The 16,847-nt window shown below is 41.0% G+C and overlaps 1 protein-coding gene across 2 annotated transcripts in view; it reads left to right on the top strand.

Annotated features, from left to right (window-relative positions):
• Window positions 1–185: 185 nt before the first annotated feature.
• The window catches only part of RELN (reelin), a 633,193-nt gene continuing 616,531 nt past the window's right edge, over window positions 186–16,847 (top strand). For both annotated transcript variants that reach the window (XM_006882611.1, XM_006882610.1), the window contains exon 1: window positions 186–547. In XM_006882611.1, coding sequence (XP_006882673.1) covers window positions 322–547 — 226 coding nt within the window. In that variant the 5' untranslated portion in view covers window positions 186–321. The remainder of the gene's footprint in view (window positions 548–16,847) is intronic.

The following is a 16,847-nucleotide window of genomic DNA, read 5'->3' as shown; positions in this document are numbered from 1 at the left end:
CTTTAAGAAGGTGTGGACGGGGGCGGGCGCTTTCCCAGGCCTGCCCGAGGGGCGTCGCGCAAAGGCGGCGGCGGCGGCAGTGAGTCCGCGGACAACGCGCTCTCGGTGCCCTCAGCCCCAGCCCTGCGCTCTCGAGGCTCAAAGTTACTTTGGGCGCCGCCGCGGTCCGTGGAACTTGCCGGCGGGGCCCCGGCGCCTGCGCGCGCCCCGCTGTCGTCCGCTGCCGGCTCGCCTGCCCTCCGCGCGCCTGCTCCGTCCCGGCGGCTCCTCGCGGCTCCGAAACTGAATGAGCGAGCAGCGCGCGGGGAGCGCGGCGGCGGCATGGAGCGGAGTTGCTGGGCCGCGCGGACTTTCCTCCTGGCGCTGCTGCTGGGGGCGACGCTGAGGGCGCGCGCTGCCGTGGGCTATTACCCCCGCTTCTCGCCCTTCTTTTTCCTGTGCACCCACCACGGGGAGCTGGAAGGGGATGGGGAGCAGGGCGAAGTGCTCATTTCCCTGCACATTGCGGGCAACCCCACCTACTACATACCGGGACAAGAATACCATGGTAGGTACCACAGCATCCGCCGCTGGCCGCCCGGCGCGAGCGCACCTCTTTATCCCCTTTCCCTCTTCCAGGGGACCATTTAAACCTGAAGCATGACAGCCCTTACCCCAAAGGTCGAGGGAGAGAGAACAAAGTTAGTGGAGAATCAGATCTTGAGTTGAGACTGAACAGCATCCTCCAGCCCCAGCTCTCATCTCCAGCACACCGCCTGATAATGAGCTGACTCTTGTGCTAAACGCCTGATAATTCCTGGAGACTGAGTCTTTCCTTCTTACACCCCATTCCCGCAGGTGAAAGGATCTGCGCGCCTTGTTTCCTTAAGCCTCTTGGATTTCAGACCTTTGTCCTACTCCCAGTCCCGGGGTGGCTTTGGGGCTGACACTGGGCTTGCAGATGAGATGGTGACAGATTGACGCGCCCTGGTCTGTGGCTGACCAGAGCCGCCCGCCCGCTGTAAAGTTCCCGCTGCTCCCCAGCCAGGGGTCCCTCTCATTTCTGTCTGTGTCAGTCAGTCCCCCTGAGCTGGAGCGTACTGTTATTTTGGTTAAAGTGCTGTTTAAAATGCCACCAATAGATGCTTTTTCGGATTCTTCTCTTACTTTTTAACCTGCTACTTGTTTTTAGAATTATCTCTAATGTATTGGTTAATGATTTTGGCTTTCATCTGCACAGGTAGCCACTGGAAGCCCCTTATAATTTAAAACCACTTAAAAAACCCATTATGCAATCTTTCCTTAAAAGTAAATATTATTGGGGAAATAAAATGTAGCCCCAAGAAATACAGTTTCATGTAGAGCATTCATTTTTAATGTTTTCAGCCAGTTAAAGTGTGTGGGGAAAAAATAAAAGATGCTGTCTAGCTGGGTTTGTTTTTGTTCTCCCCCTTGTATTTTCTGCAGACACTTCTGAATATTTCACTTCATGGACATTTTATGAGTCATAACAGTCAATGCTTAAAGTGAATTTCAGTACAAAAAGCTATACCAAAACAAAGAGAAACTATTGTCTGGTCTTGCCATGAAACTACAGTATGTGGATATGTGTGTTGTGGTTCCAACTCCAGCTTCCCACCAGTTTACTGACAAGGAGATAATCCAGTTCAGTTAGATGTTCACATACAGATTATAAGAATGTGTAAATGTTCATCTAAAAGGATTAATTTTAAAGAGATACTTCCCATCGCTTTTAAAGAGTGTTTTTACAACTTTCTTGTGGCCTGGTGGCAGCCTTGTCCATGGAGCAGGAGTCTTAATTTCATGGCATTTTAGACTCTAGGATATTAATTTTTTTTTTTTTGTACCTAGTCCCTTCTTTAATAAAATGCTTACTGGACTTGCTTCCCTAGAATAACCTGTGCTTTTCTGAGGTGGTGGGAATCTTTAAGTGAAAGAACCCAGCCAGTCTAATGTCAACCTAGACATTAACCCAAAGCCTGACTGAATCTGTCACTTCATGTGACCCTAAGTGAATGTACTTACCCATTATTAGTTCAAAGTGAGAGTGATAGTGAGTGCTGGTGGGGCTAAAAGGCATGGGGGTCATGTTATGACAGAGGACTGAAATGAAACAAAAATTTCCTATTTTTTTTTTTTTTGTTTTCTGTCTCCTATGCAAGGAACAGACATGAAACAACTTACACACCAGAGCGTGACCTACCACTGTTTTTTGCTATAAAGCTAGAAAATATAAGCCAGCCTGAGAACTCTTATTTGGAAGAGAAATAGATGACACAGAGTAAGAATAATGGTGACACCACATCAGATGGACATTGATTGGAAGGATGGGAGAAGTCTTAATTTCCACTCTTTTTTTTCTCTACTAGATAAGGTAGAAGCATTTTATTGTTCAAGTTAAAAAATATCAAATTCATCTAAGCTTTTGCAACAATTACCAACAGACTTTAAATTGCCCATACATCCCATACATTTTAAGAATATTTAAATTTTGGAACCTGCTATAATTATAGGCCCTTAGAAAGAATGATACTATCCATATACATTTGTAGCAACAGCAAGAACTAAGAGTTTTCTAGTCAAGTGTTCTATAGGTAGAAGAAATGTTTAAACATGAAACAAGTACTTCTATGTATACCTAAAAATCAAGTTAAATTTTTTTTAAAAAATCAAGTTCTACAGCGTCTATATATAAGAATTCATTTGCTTTTAGGATAACTTACTTGATAATACTTCTGTGATTAATTCATTTTGACATATGATCAACATGGAAGCTCATTCAGCCCAAAAGTCTATTTAAACTAAGAAATTGGTAAAGTTTTAGCTTGTGAGGTTGTGAGCATGAGTCGAGATTGGACAGTTTTATTCTGTTGTCTATGAGATCACAGTAAGTCAAAATGGATTTGATGGTACTTCACAAGAGCAACATATCTTTTTTTTTTTTTTTAAACCCCCCGAACCCCAAGAGCAACATATCTTTAAAAGGTGATAGTTTTTGCCAGGGCAATTAAGTTTTAACTATTATTTACTTGGAATTTACCATTTAGATTAACAGTGTTAGGGAGCAGAACTGATGTTTGTCACTATTTTATCTTACAGACTTCACTGGTACAGTGTGGGTGTGTACATGGCACTTCAGCAGACCATTGCTACACTAGACCAAACTATGTAGCAAAGCTGGGAATTTGAAACAGAGACCAAAAGGCCAGTGTAGAGCCAAATTAGTTCAAAATATTGTCTCTATTCTGTTTCTTCATAGATTCCGACTGAAAATATTTTCAGAACAAAAGAAATACTTAGAGTTGTAGAGTCATAATAGATTTGTTTGTCTAACAATATTGTCACAGACTTCCCAAGTTAAGTGGTTTTATCTATTTGCAGTATTGGAAAAGTATTGCAATGCATGGTTATGCCTAAGAAATTCTCGTCTGTTAGATGGTGACACTAGCTACCACTATTGTTACCTTTTAAAACTTTGTTGGCTATGGGTTAACACAGTTGCAGCACTCTGTGGCACCTTTCTGTGAGCACAGCATAATACCAAAGCTAAGTAAAAAGTCTCATATAGTGTGCTGAATTAGGTTTTAGCACCTACCAAAAAGAATATTTTTTTCCTAGAGGGTTTTTTTTTTATGCACTATTCCCAAACAAGGTATTTTATGTTTTTGCTAATGTGCTTTTTATCCAGGCCTCAAACCTGGAATTTTTTGTTGTTGTTGGAAGTGTCTAATGGTAGATAATTAAACAGGAAATAGGGCCCACCGAGGCGTTATGTCTCCTTCCCTGCCAAACTGGGTGATTCACGGCTCCTTCTCCAAGGGACACGAGCAAAATTGAGAAGCATCATGGGAAGGCTGAGTCAGTACCCGTCCTCCTCCATGATGATCACCTTTATGATGCTACTTCTTCCTCAGACCTGCCACCAGTATTATTTCCTTTCCCTCTTATCAATTGCTTCTGTATGTGATTTGTCAGAACTAAATTCTCCCACAGAGTATTTCCATTTGAAGTCTTAATTGTAACTGTGAAAAGATTTCCTAATTTTCTATTTAAAAGGATTTCAGGTTATCACTGAGCAGATGGATGATACATTTTGAGATAAGAGTAGTTTTAGAAACTGCTGCAACCATGTCATGTAAAGGCCTAACCTATTCACTCATTCACCACCCAAAAGGAGAGCCTGGGAATTAGGAAGAACCACCATTATATATGAGAGCCAAGGTTAGGTCAATGAAAAGACACTTCATCAAGATTTCTAGAAAGACTCCAATCTTTTTTTATCACAAAAGCTTGATCTGAGTGAGGCGTTCTGTTACAGAAAGAAATATGCCCTGAATTATCAATCAAGAAAAAAAAAATACATTCTCTTAAGTGGAACTGAGTTCTTGACATGGCATGATACTTTAAAAGGGGAATTGTAAAGAAAGCATCACTGTTGGTTGTTCTTTCATGCCACATTTCTATTCTATTATTAATATAATCATATTGTGGCGTGGGCAGGCAAAGTGATTTCCTACTGCTCAAACTGAGCATTAACCTACAACATGATATAATCAGGATAAAATAATTTGGTCACATCATTGTGACAATTACAAGTATCAGCTGGTTGCTATTTTTGCAAGTATATGCAAGATTGAATTCCTTTCCAGGGAATGATTTCATTTGAATGAAAGTAATTTACTTTTGTGAAGGGAACTGTGTTGTTGATCCGGTAGATGGCTATTTATCCTTTATATGTTTCAGATTCTGCAATCAGGTTGAATTAACAAGTCTTAGAATCATTTATCAAATGCAATTTGTAAGTGACCTGTCATTGTGTTCTGATCATCTGTGAATTTGAAAATTGGGTATTTTAAAGCATTTTGTTCTACTTTCCACATATTTCATCTTGTCACAATTTATTTCAAACACTTTACTAATACAATTAAGATTGTTTCCTTCCAAAATCCTATATAGTTTTTCTTCATTTAATTCATATTCCCAGTGTGAGTTTCAATTCCAGCTACTAAAGAAATAGGTCTTCGGAATCATGAAAGATATTAAACAGAAATTGTTTTTACTAAGATTATTAGAAGTTATTGAATTTAATAGTGCAACAATGAATGAGTGGAAGCCCAAAATCTCTGTAAATGTTTATGAAAATTAATAAAATATAATTATAGAGAAAAAAAAGAAGTTATTGAATTTAAATATTTCCCTCTAATTTTTAGAAATTGTTGTTTTACACTATTTGTATTTTTATTAAAATGAGGAAGAATAGAAGAAAGTTCTGCAGACTTATTTTATTGCAGTGAACTTTTCTTCTTTAAAAAAGAGAGATATTTTAATCAGATTTTGAAGGTTAATTCAATTGACTTCAATTTTTTTTCTTTAATTAGCTTTATTCATGACAAAATATCTAAAATTCTTCCTTGATTTTCTTTTTTCCGCTTTCTGGAATTAGTTAAGTATAAGAATGAGGTGGAAAGCTTCATCATCAATTTTTTAGGGTAGGTTGCATAATAAGTGAAAATATTTCTTCTGATCATCTCAAATGACACTTGGAAACTTCTGTCTTTAGCCTTCAAAATAGTTGGAGTGTGCTCACTCCTATATTTCAAATGTTGTTGTTGTGTGCCATCAAGTTATCACCCATAGCTGACCCTCCAGCAGGTTTCCAAAGACAGTGAATTGCATGAGAGGAAATTGCCCATCTTTATCCCGTGGAGCAGCTGGTAGAGTTGAACCTCACACCTTTGGCTTGGCGGTGCAATTCCTTTAGGAGCCCTGATGGCCTAGTGGTACAATCCCAAAGGCATGGGATTTGAATCTGCGAGCTGCCTCATGGGAAGAGAACGGACTGTGACCTTCCATGTGATTCACTGCCTTTGAAAACCTGCTGAAGGGTCAGCGGTAAGTGGGTTCCCAATCGGCAATGTACAACAACAATCCACCAGAGCTCCTGTATTTCAAATAGTCTTCTTTATATTTGAAAAGGGAGCTCAGGTGACATAGTCCTTAGTCTGTTGTACAACTAACCAAAAAAGTTTCTGGCAGTTCAAATCAACCAGTGCAGTGGCTCTTTAGGAAAAAACATGGACATTTTCTTCTTGCTATGATTTATAGTCTCAGAAGCCTAATGCAGGGTCATTATATAAGTCAGAACTGTCTAGAACAGCAATGAGTAAATAGTTATATTTGGGAAAAAAGTACAAATAAATTGAATGATCAGTATTCTCTGGACATTTGAGATTTAAGAGATTTGTAGATGTTTTCTGAGTAAAAGATCAAGTTTCTTATGAAAAATAGCTTTTAAAAAACTCCCTCACACTCATTTCTATCAGCCAGCACCATCTCATAGCTGACCCTCTAGGGGGTTTTCAGAGGCTAGAAATCACAAAAGAGATTGTCCATTCTTCTTCTGAGGAAGAGCTGGTGGACTTGAACTGCCATCGAGGTGCCACCTTTGGGTTGGCAGCACAGTTCTCCACCTGTGAGGCCACCAGAGCTCCATCCATGTCACATTTTGTTATTGTTGTATCCTGTCAAGTCGACTGCTGCTCATAGCTGTCAAGTCGACTGCTGCTCATAGCAGCCCTATGAACAACACATCTTTACCTCTCCTATCATGTCCTGTCCTCACGATCGCTGATACCCTGGAACCCTGAGTCAGTCCACCTTGTTGAAGGTCTTCTTCTCTTTTTTTGCGCCCTTCCCTTTTCCAGCATGATGTCCTTTTCCAAGGAATGGTCTTTCTTAACAGCATGCCCAGAGTATGTGAGACGATGTTTCCCCATCCCAACCTCCAAGGGGCACCTTGGCTGCATCTTTTCCTGTACATGCTTATTTGTCCATTTGATAGTCTATGAGATATACAGCACTGTCTCTGGCACTACAGCTTAACGGCACCAGTTCCTTTGTCATCCTTATTCATGGTCCAGTTTTCAGCTACACAGCAAGTAATTGATAAGTGGTTCAGACCAGGTACATCTTAGCCTTCAAAGTAACATCTTTGCTCTTCAGCATTTTGGAGAGGTTCCTGATAGTTGACTTTCCCAATGCAGTATGTCTTTTGATTTCCTGACTGCTGGTGCCAAGGGTGTTGATTATGGAGCCAAGCAATATGAAGTCATTGACAGTTTCAGACTTTCTCTCTCTGTAATGATGTTGCCTGTTGGCCTGGAGGTGGGGATTATTTTTTCCTTCCTTCTTGGTGTTAAAGGTAACTGATACTGAAAGGTGTAGTCTTTGATCCTCTGCAGCGTGTGCTTCTCTAACCAAGGTTGTGTCGCCTGCATAACACAAGTTATTGAGTCTTCCTCTGATCCTGTTGCCACATTCTCCTGTAATCCAGCTTCTTGAATGGTTTGTTCTGCATACATATTGAATAAGTATGAAGAAAGGATACAGCACAGCTTTCCTGATTTTAAACCATGCAGTGTTCTCTTGTGCAGGTCACGTAGAGATCCTGTAATCATCATCCAAACACAGGATGCCTCATAGGGGCTGGTATTGCTTTGGTGTCAGTGGTATGACTCAGAGAAGTATTAGCACTCTGGTCTTCTACCATTGAAAACAGAGTCTCTGGAGGGTTGTGTGCTGTCTGTAGATTGACTGATTGTGTCTAAAATGTTTTCTTTGCTGCATATTTTGTCCAGTTATGAAGTAAATGGGGAGTTGGATCACCAGCCCAAAGATGACACCTTTCTGGGGTTCAAGCTCACTGGTAGTTCTGTGGGAGGAAGGTGAACAGACAGTCCTTTCCCCTGTGATTTACAGCTTCTGAAAATCCATTGGAGGGTCTGCTATGGGTCAGTTCTGACTAGATGGCAGTAAGGAGGGGTAGAAATTGATAGGTAGGATCAGTATAATATACAAATGTTGATTTGTGGTATAAGGTGGCTGTAATCACTTTAAAAGGGAGCTGTGGTGGCTTAGTGGACGGGGGATTAAGTTACCATCTCAATGCAGGACATTTGAATTCACCAGCCTTTTCATGGAAGAAAGATGGACAGTCTCCTCCTGTGTGATTTTCAGCTTCTGAAAACCCTCTGGAGGGTCACCTATGATTCCATTCCAACTTGATGGCGATGCATTTACGAGAATCATTAAAAGAACAAAGCGAAGGTGATTGAAAACCCTTTAAATGCCACACTAGAGCTCCGGTGGCAGAGTAGGTTAACTGTTGGGATGCTCAAATCTACTGGCATCTCTGAGGGCCTTGGAAATCTGACGGGGAGTCACCAGGAGTTGGACTTAGCTTGATGGCAGTGGTTAGGCTTTGGCTCTGGGTGTCACAGAGATGGTTAGGGAACTCTTGGGTTTTAAAGTGAACACTTAAAACTCAGGCTACCCTTGAGTGCTGAAAACAATATGCAACTTTCTTTGTTGTTGTTAGGTGCTGTTGAATTGAGCATGACCCTCAGTGACCCTATGAACAACAGATCTGAACTCTGTAGTGCCCTGTGCCATCCTCACCGTCTCTGACACTCTCACACCTATTGCTACAATCACTGTGTCAAATGTTAATCACTCTGTAAGAGAGCTCATGGATGTTTTATACTGAGGCTTTTATTTTTGATCTCTTAAAAAGTCAGTTTTATCTGTGACATTCAATCCCCCCTCTTGCCTTTTTTTTTTTAATTACAGGTTGTTTATTTTTGTCAATTCTAGGGAGCTCTGGTGGCTTAGTGGCAAGAAGCTATGGTGCAATCCTGAAGGCACACGGTTTGGGGCCACTAGCTGCTCCGTGGGAGAAGGTTGGACAGTCTCCTCCCGTGTGATTAATTGCTTCTGAAAACTTGCAGGAGGGTCAGCTATGGATTTGTTCCAACTCTATGGTACACAACAACAACAACAACAACACATGGGCAGTTTATTTTATTAAAAAAGTGGAGATTGCCTATCTTTCTCCAGCAGAGCAGCTTGTGGATTTGAACCATATACCTTTCAGTTGGCAATATAACTCCTTACCACTAAGCAACCAGGTCTCCCTAGCTCACATTTATATGAGCTTGAATTAAAACAATCAATCAAACTAAACTAAACCACAGATCATTGTTGTCAAGTCAGAACTGACTCATCGGTTGTGTTTTTAGACCTTGTAGATCTCATGAGAGATTGCCCATTGCTCTCCCATAAAGCAGTTGGTGGATTTGAACTGCCTGCCTTTGGGTTGGCAGCACAACTCCCTTTCTAAGACAGCTTGGTCTGGAAATGTCCGAAATGCTTGAATGCACGAGGTCTGTTTTAGTAACTAGATGAAAACCTGTCTATGTCTGCACCTCAGTCACTTCAAGTCATGATGTTTACTTTCAAGTCTTGTAAGCAATACTCATTGTTGTGTTTGCATTGTTGTTGTTAGGTGTCATCAAGGTGAGTATGACTTCCAGTGACCCTGTGATGAACAGATCCAAAACCCGTCCTATCCTGTGCCATCCTCCTTATTTCTATCACACATAAGCCCATTGCTACAGTCACTGTGTCAGTCCATGTGGTTGAGGGGCTTCCTCTCTTTTGCTGACTCTCCACCCTTTCAAGCATGATCTCTCCAAGGAATAGCCTTTCCTGGCAACATTCCCAAAGTATGTGAGATGGAGTTTTGTCATCTTTGTTCTCAAGGGGTGTACTCACTTTCTCAGTGAAATACATCTCCTGATCTCCTGGCTACTAGCACCAAGGGTGTGGATCCAAGTAAGATGAAGTCGTTGAGAATTTTAATCTTTTCTCCATTGGTCATGATGATGCCAATTGATCCAGTGGTGAGAATTTTTGTTTCCTGGACATTGAGGTTTATATTGTCCAGTCTTTGATCGTCTACAACAGACGCTTCAAGTCCTCCTCGCTTTCAATGAGCAAGTTTGTGTCATCTACACAACACAGGTTGTTGATGAGTCTTCCTTCTCTCCTGATGCTACATTCTTCTTCATAGAATCCAGCTTCTTAAATACTTTGCTTAGCATACAGATTGAATAGGTAGAGAGAGAGGATACAACCGTGATGCCCACCTTTCTTACCTTTACGCCATGTAGTGGTCACTTGTTCTGTTCACTCAACAGCCTCTTGGTCTAGGTATAGGTTGTACAAGAGGAAAATTAAGTGTTACGGGATGCTCATTCTTCTCAATGTTAAACATTTCAGCCACATAATCAGTAAAACACTAATAAAAATTCTTCTGGTATTCTCTACTTTCAGCCAGGGTTCATCCAGTATCAGCAAGGATAGCCCTGGTGCCAGGGCCTCCTCTAAACCCCACTTGAACTTCTGGAAGTTCTCTCACCCTGACTGTTCTAGCTGGTTTGTTTTTTTTTTTTGGTGTGGTTTTTTTTTTTTTATGATCTTCACCAGTATGCATTTGCATAGCTACCAAAATAGTGACACCACCTTTAGGTAGCTGGAATTGGAGAGGCGTAAAAGGGGCACCAGAGTATAAGGTGAAGAAGTCTAGGTTGGAAGTCAAGCAGGATCTTATTAATTAAAGAACTCTTAAAAAGTGTCTTTCTTTGGAATAAATTGCATGGTCATTCTTGCACAGGGTCTGTTTTACTGGTTTGTACGAAGTGAATGTCTAATGTCTATTCCAGGCCGGAACTGCCGAGATTTCATGTCTGAGAGCTCAGACTCTGTACACTAAGAAGCGAAGTTTGGAAAGGCATAATGATGTAGTGGAAAGAATTCAGGCTTTGGCAGAAGAAAGACCCATATCTTTGCTCCATCACTTATTAATTGCAGCCATCCACCAATTCATCTATTCTCTTCAAGCCTCATATTTTAGACATGAGATAGTTAAATAAGGTGATAGATGCAGAACATTTTATTTATAGTTATTAAATAGCAATTATTATATTCTAATGTGGTGCTGGAGAAAAATACTGAATATCCATGGATTGCCAAAAGAACAAACATGCATGTCTTGGAAAGGATGTGGTCAAAGATGGCAAAGCTTCATCTTTCACACTTAGAACATGTAGCTACGGGAGGCTATTCCTTGGAAAGGGACATTGTGCTTGGAAGGATGGAGGGTCAACAAAGGAGAGAAAGACCCCTGATGAGATGGATTGACACTCTGAGTTCAGGAATGGGCTCTGTTGGGTCAGAGAGGATGAGAACTGCACAGGATAGGGCACGTTTCAGGATGGCTGTCGATAGGTTCACTATGGGTCATACTTGAGTCAGTGGCACCTAACAACAACAAAGGAGTTTTTGTGGCACTGTGGGTAAAGCATTCAGCTGCTAACCTGTAGGTGGCTTTTGGAACCCATCAGCTGCTTCTTGGAATGGTAAAGATTTACGGCCGTGAAGATCCTTCTGGACAGTTCTTCTCTGTCCAGCAGGAATCCTGTGAGTTGGAATCACTCAATGGCAATGTGTTTGGTTCTTTAACTGCATAAATGGGTTTTTTTAAATTGTTATCTAATAAAAACTCTGAAGTTTAGTTAAGGATATATTTGAAGCACTCTACATCCAGATAAGAGCATTCACCCAGGTTTTTTCAATATGTGATGAATCTCAAGGGATATCTGAAATCGAATATATTTATAAAGGTCACGAAAGTAGAAAAATGAAAATATCAGCACATTACAAAATATGTATGACCAGCTAGCACTCTCCAGCCAAAAGGAATACATTGAATTATGGCAGAGTTTGCTAAAGCACCAGTGACTGAAGAACTTAAAACACACAAGTGCTGAAATGGTGACCTGGAAGGCTGGTGCATTTACTATAGAATACAATTGTCATAATAAAAGGTCTTGATTGTCCAGTCCGTTTTCTATCAATGGTAGCAAAATTTATATTTATCGTCAAATGACTGTTGGTAGATTTTTCAGGAACACGGAGTTAAAAGATAGTGGTGGATTCCAGAATCAGTAAAAGCTTCTTCATCCCACTTCCGACAGCTGGTCTGCTTGGTGTCTTCTCTAGACAGGAATGGAGGGAGATTACCCCCAGTATCTAGGTTCCATAATCCTGTATTTTGTGTTATATATTGCTGGTTTCCTACCCATCCAATTCCTGTTGTCGTTAGATGCCATTGAGTAGGGCATGACACGTAGCGACCCTGTGAACAACACATCGGAACCCTGTCCTATCCTGTGCCATCCTCACACTTCCCGACACACTAACATCTGTTGCAGCAATAACTGTGCCAGTCTACCTGATTATCTCTAGAGTTCCCTTTATTATTAACTAGCTTCTTTTTTGACAATAATCGTGTTTCTAGATAACAAGATTTCCCTTGTAGCTGTGAATAGCCACATAGTCTGTGAGATAAAACTGTAGTCTACTCAGTAAGATTTTCAGGAAAGTTATTAATAAACCTGATTTTTGGAAGTAAAAGGAAGAATCAAATTCTTCAGGGACTTGTTATTTGCCCAACTCTTGCCCATTTTTCCAGTTAGGAAGTGGTACAGCTATCTTGTGACCTTGTTGATAATGACCACATTGTGGTGGTGGTGTTTTGCATTCCACTGAGTCGCCTGCAACTCATAGTGACCCTATGTACAACAACAGCCCTAAACCCTGCTCTATCCTTTGCCAGTCTTATTGTCTCTGACACACCTACCCCTATTACCCCAGCCACTAAATTAATCTATCTCTTCGGGGGTCTTCCTCTCTTGCATTGTCCCTCCACCCTCCCAAGCATGACGTCCCTCTCCAAGGACTGGTCCCTCCTTGCAACATGTCCAAAGTATGTCAGACGAAGCCTCAGAATCCTTGCCTTCAAGGATCCCGATACAGTGTGATAATTTAGAAAGAGCCTCAGTCTTTATATACTTCAGCAGCTGTAATAATTTTCCTGGGCTGAGAAGAGTTTTTATTACTTGAAGCAGAATGTAATCCTAATTAATAGCCTGAACCTTGCTCCAGAAGACATACTTTTACAAATGCATAGATTATCCAATTAAAGCTCTTTTTTAGGTCAGTCACAATTCTTGTAGCAAACTCTGGATTACTTTGTTACCTTGCCGGGAGCTAGGATGTCTCCTAGCCCACTTCTCATCCAAGAAACATTTGACAACACATTTTTAAAAACATTCCTCAAGTTGTGCTAACTCTGCAGATGAAAAAGAGTGAATTTCACGTTAATTTTTCTAAAAAATGCTTTGACTGGGTGACTGGCCTCCAATTCCTGGGATTTCTCCTATACTGACACTTTATGTTAGTTAGTTTCCGTCACTGAACTGTATTTCCTGGCTTCTCTGAAATGCAGTGTCACTATATGTAGATCCTGTTGATATTTAAAATACCATGTGTTATATGATTGTGAATATGAGTCCAGCTTTAACCGTACTTGTTATGCCTGGCTCAGCCAGTATCAAATGCAACAGTTATAATTTCTCTTGTTACATATTGACAGAGGAAACAGACATCATCATTGCCTTCAGGAACATGTAGTTTTTTAGTTTACTCGGCCTTTGTTATGAGTGTTGGAACATCCTATGTTCATAGTTCTAGTTCTTTTCACACTTCCTTTCCTTCCAATAAACACTTCCTGCTTTCTCATCCTGCAAAACTGTCACATGCTCAGCATTCATGGTTAGAGTTCTGTAAAAGGCAGTTAACTTTGGTGTGGGATAGGCTGTTGGGTTTTGTGCTGCTAACTCAAATGTTGCACCTTTCTAGTGGTTCAAAGTCATCAGTTGCTCCTTGGGAGAAATGGACAATCTCCTCCCATACAATTTTTTGCCTTGGAAACAGACCCTTGGAGGATCTGTTAGGAGTAATTTCCTGTTTGATAGCAATGTTGTTGTGAACTATTGAGTGGGAACCGACCCATAGCTGACTCTCTCCTGGGTTTTCAAATGCAGTGAATCATACAGGAGATTCCCCCCCTTTCTTTTGTGGAGCAGCTGGTGAACTTGAACATGCATGTCTATAGATTGGCAGTGCAGGGCCATACCACTAAGCCATGAGAGCTCCCTGATAGCAATGAGCTGAGTTTAATTGCTTTTAGGCTGTTTTAGAAAAATTGTGTTTGCATTCCTGTTTCAAGCACTGAAACTATCCAAACCAAGACAGCTCAAAGATTAACTCCTAAATAATACCACCACCAATAACAGCAGCAATAACACCACCATACTGTTATGTGTCACTTCATGTTTGCCTGGAACTGATCTCAATGCTTTGCATACATTAGCTCGTGTAACTCTCCCACCAGCCTCAGGAGGTGGGGATTAGTACACCCTTCACACAGGCAGAAGCAAATCAGAGATAGGTGAGTAATTTTTCCCAGGATCACAAACCTATTATTTGGAAATACCCAGGCTTACTTCGGAATCCATGCTATTTAGAATAGCCATGGAAGAAACTCTCAAGAAATCAAATGATTTGTTACACTGGGAAAATCTGCTGTAAAAGACCTCTTTATAAAATGTGACAGAGCAGTGATGTCACTTTGAAAACAAAAATATGCTTGACCCAAGCTATAATATTTTTGGCTACTTCCTATGTATGTGAAAACTGGATAATGAATAAAGAAGAATGAAGAAAAATGGATGTTATTCAATAATGATATTGGTGAATAATATTGACTATACAGTAGATTGCCAGTGTAACAGACACATCTGTCTTGGCAGAAGTATAGCAGAGTGCTCCTTGGAAGTTCTGGTGGAGAGATTTTTTTTTCCTCATGTATTTTGTGCACGTTATGAGGAAGGGTCAGTTTCTGGAGAGGGGCATCATGCTTAGTGGAGGGCAGTGGAAAGATTAAGACCCTCCAACAGGAGAGATTGACACAGTAGGTGCAACAGTGGGCTCCAGTGTCCAGTGATTATGCAGGAGGCACAGGAACAGTCAGTATTTCATCCAGTTGTATGTAGGACCATTTTGAGCCAGAACCAGCTGGTCAGTGCCTGGCATCAAAAGCCTTTGAGGCAAATGTTTCACTTCTAAATAAGATGTGAATATTTTAAACTTACTGAAAACTACAATACGTGAAAATTCAAAATTGATATCACTAATGAGTACCCAAGGGAAAGAAATCTGCATTCACTGAAAGAAGATTCAAGTGCTCTGGAGATCAAACTCTTCATAATTGTTAAAATATCGCTCACTGATTTGACCTCCATTGCCAAGTCATTTTCACTCTCCCAGTTAGTCCTGTCTCAGCTCCACTGGTCATTTTATACTACTTAATTACAGCATCCTTGGAGAGGGGCGTCATGTTTGGGAGGGCGGAGGGACGGCGCAGGAGTGGAAGGCCCTCTATGAAATGGATTGATTCAGTGACTAGGGTAATGAGGGTAGGTGTGTCAGAGACACTGAGATTGGCACAGGATAGAGCAGGGTTTAGGGCTGTTGTAAATAGGGTCACTATGAGTAGCAGGCAACTCAGTGACACATGACAACAACAGTAATAGCATGAACACATGTGCCGTAATAGGAGTTCTAAAACTAGTTTAGAATCATCTTTTTTTTTTTCCATAAATGCACATTACTATGATTAAAAATGAATCAGTATTTCTGATGAATAAAAAGAACATTTCTTTTTAGTAGTTTCTGAAAGGGGTACATTTACAATCAGAATTTGAGAATGATTATTAAAATACTATCAAATAAATGAATTTTAATTTTTATTTTGCCAGTATGCTCATGGTTTGTAAAACATGGAAAATTGACCCAGTGTAAAGATTTCTGTTAGCGGTCACAGAATCGTACAGGTGTGTACACATTTACCTATCACAAACAACAGTTGATTGCTGTTGAGTTGAAATGCCTGACTGACCCTCCGCTGGATTTTCAGAGGTCGTAAAGCACGTAGGAAGAGGTTGTCCATCGTTCTCCTGTGGAGCAGTTCGTGGATCCAAACCATCCATCTTTGGTTATCCACACCAGGAGATTGTAGGTATTACCAGAGTACCCTGAAAGCTAGCAGCAGAAACCAGAAACTGAGGATAAAAAGAAAAAAAATTAAAGTGAGTAAGCTCGTCGATTCAAGGAAAATCCAAACATTACCAATAGAGAATATGACAGTGTATCAATCAGAAGAGAGATTGACTGCTTAAAAGGAATCTTGTGGTAGGTAGTGAATGCTTTTCCTGGTCCCACAGTTGAGATGAGTCTCTCTAGCTCTTTTTCCTTTCTTGTGCCTTTGGGTTCAAGATTCACATCCCTCAGTGGACCCCATCCCTCGTCTCGATGGATGCTGTGGTGAGAGGGATCTCTCTTCAGAGTCACATGGTGGGTTCTTTTATAACGAAAGGAGAAGGAGTGGATATTAGGCAGGTACAAGCGACAGGTGAGCATTATCATGTTTGGTGTGTATCTGTGAGAAGACCCAGTGAAATGACTGCTGGGCTAAGCAAAGAAGTCAATCCAGTTGCTACCTCTTGACTCATGATAATTCCACAGAGTCCAGAGCAGAACTGGGCTCCATCAGGTTCTCAGGGGCTGATTTTTCAGAAGCGAATCACCATGTATTTATTCTGAGATGCCTCTGGGTGAACTTGAACCTCCAGTGTTTTGATTGGCAAGCCAGAACTATTTATTTGTATTACCTAGGAATTCATAACTCGGGCTTTGTGGAGAAGCAGTTCTCTGAGGCCCTGTAGCATCTTTCATCAAATGTGAGTTTATTTTTTATTTTTTAGGTGGGGGGGAAGGAAGAGCAATTATCTTGTCGTGTGTATGTACCTAGATGTGATTGACCAAGTTTCTGTCATTTTTTGCAGGTGTCTTAGTTGTCTTGTGAATGCTGCACCCTGTGGTGCAGACTGCTCACTGTGCAGGAAGCTTGTGCAGGAAGCCCAAATTCCTTGTGATCACTTTTCACTGTGAACCACAGAGATCTTGTGTTCAGTTACCTTCAAGGAGGCATCCAAGGTGAATTAGTGAGATTTGCACTTTGGAAACCCTTTATTCACTAGGAA

The sequence above is a fragment of the Elephantulus edwardii genome, unplaced genomic scaffold (assembly GCF_000299155.1).
Source record: "Elephantulus edwardii isolate Elephantulus edwardi_28Jun2011 unplaced genomic scaffold, EleEdw1.0 scaffold00022, whole genome shotgun sequence".
NCBI classification, from domain to species: domain Eukaryota; kingdom Metazoa; phylum Chordata; class Mammalia; order Macroscelidea; family Macroscelididae; genus Elephantulus; species Elephantulus edwardii.
This window is presented reverse-complemented; position numbering and strand designations above follow the sequence as displayed.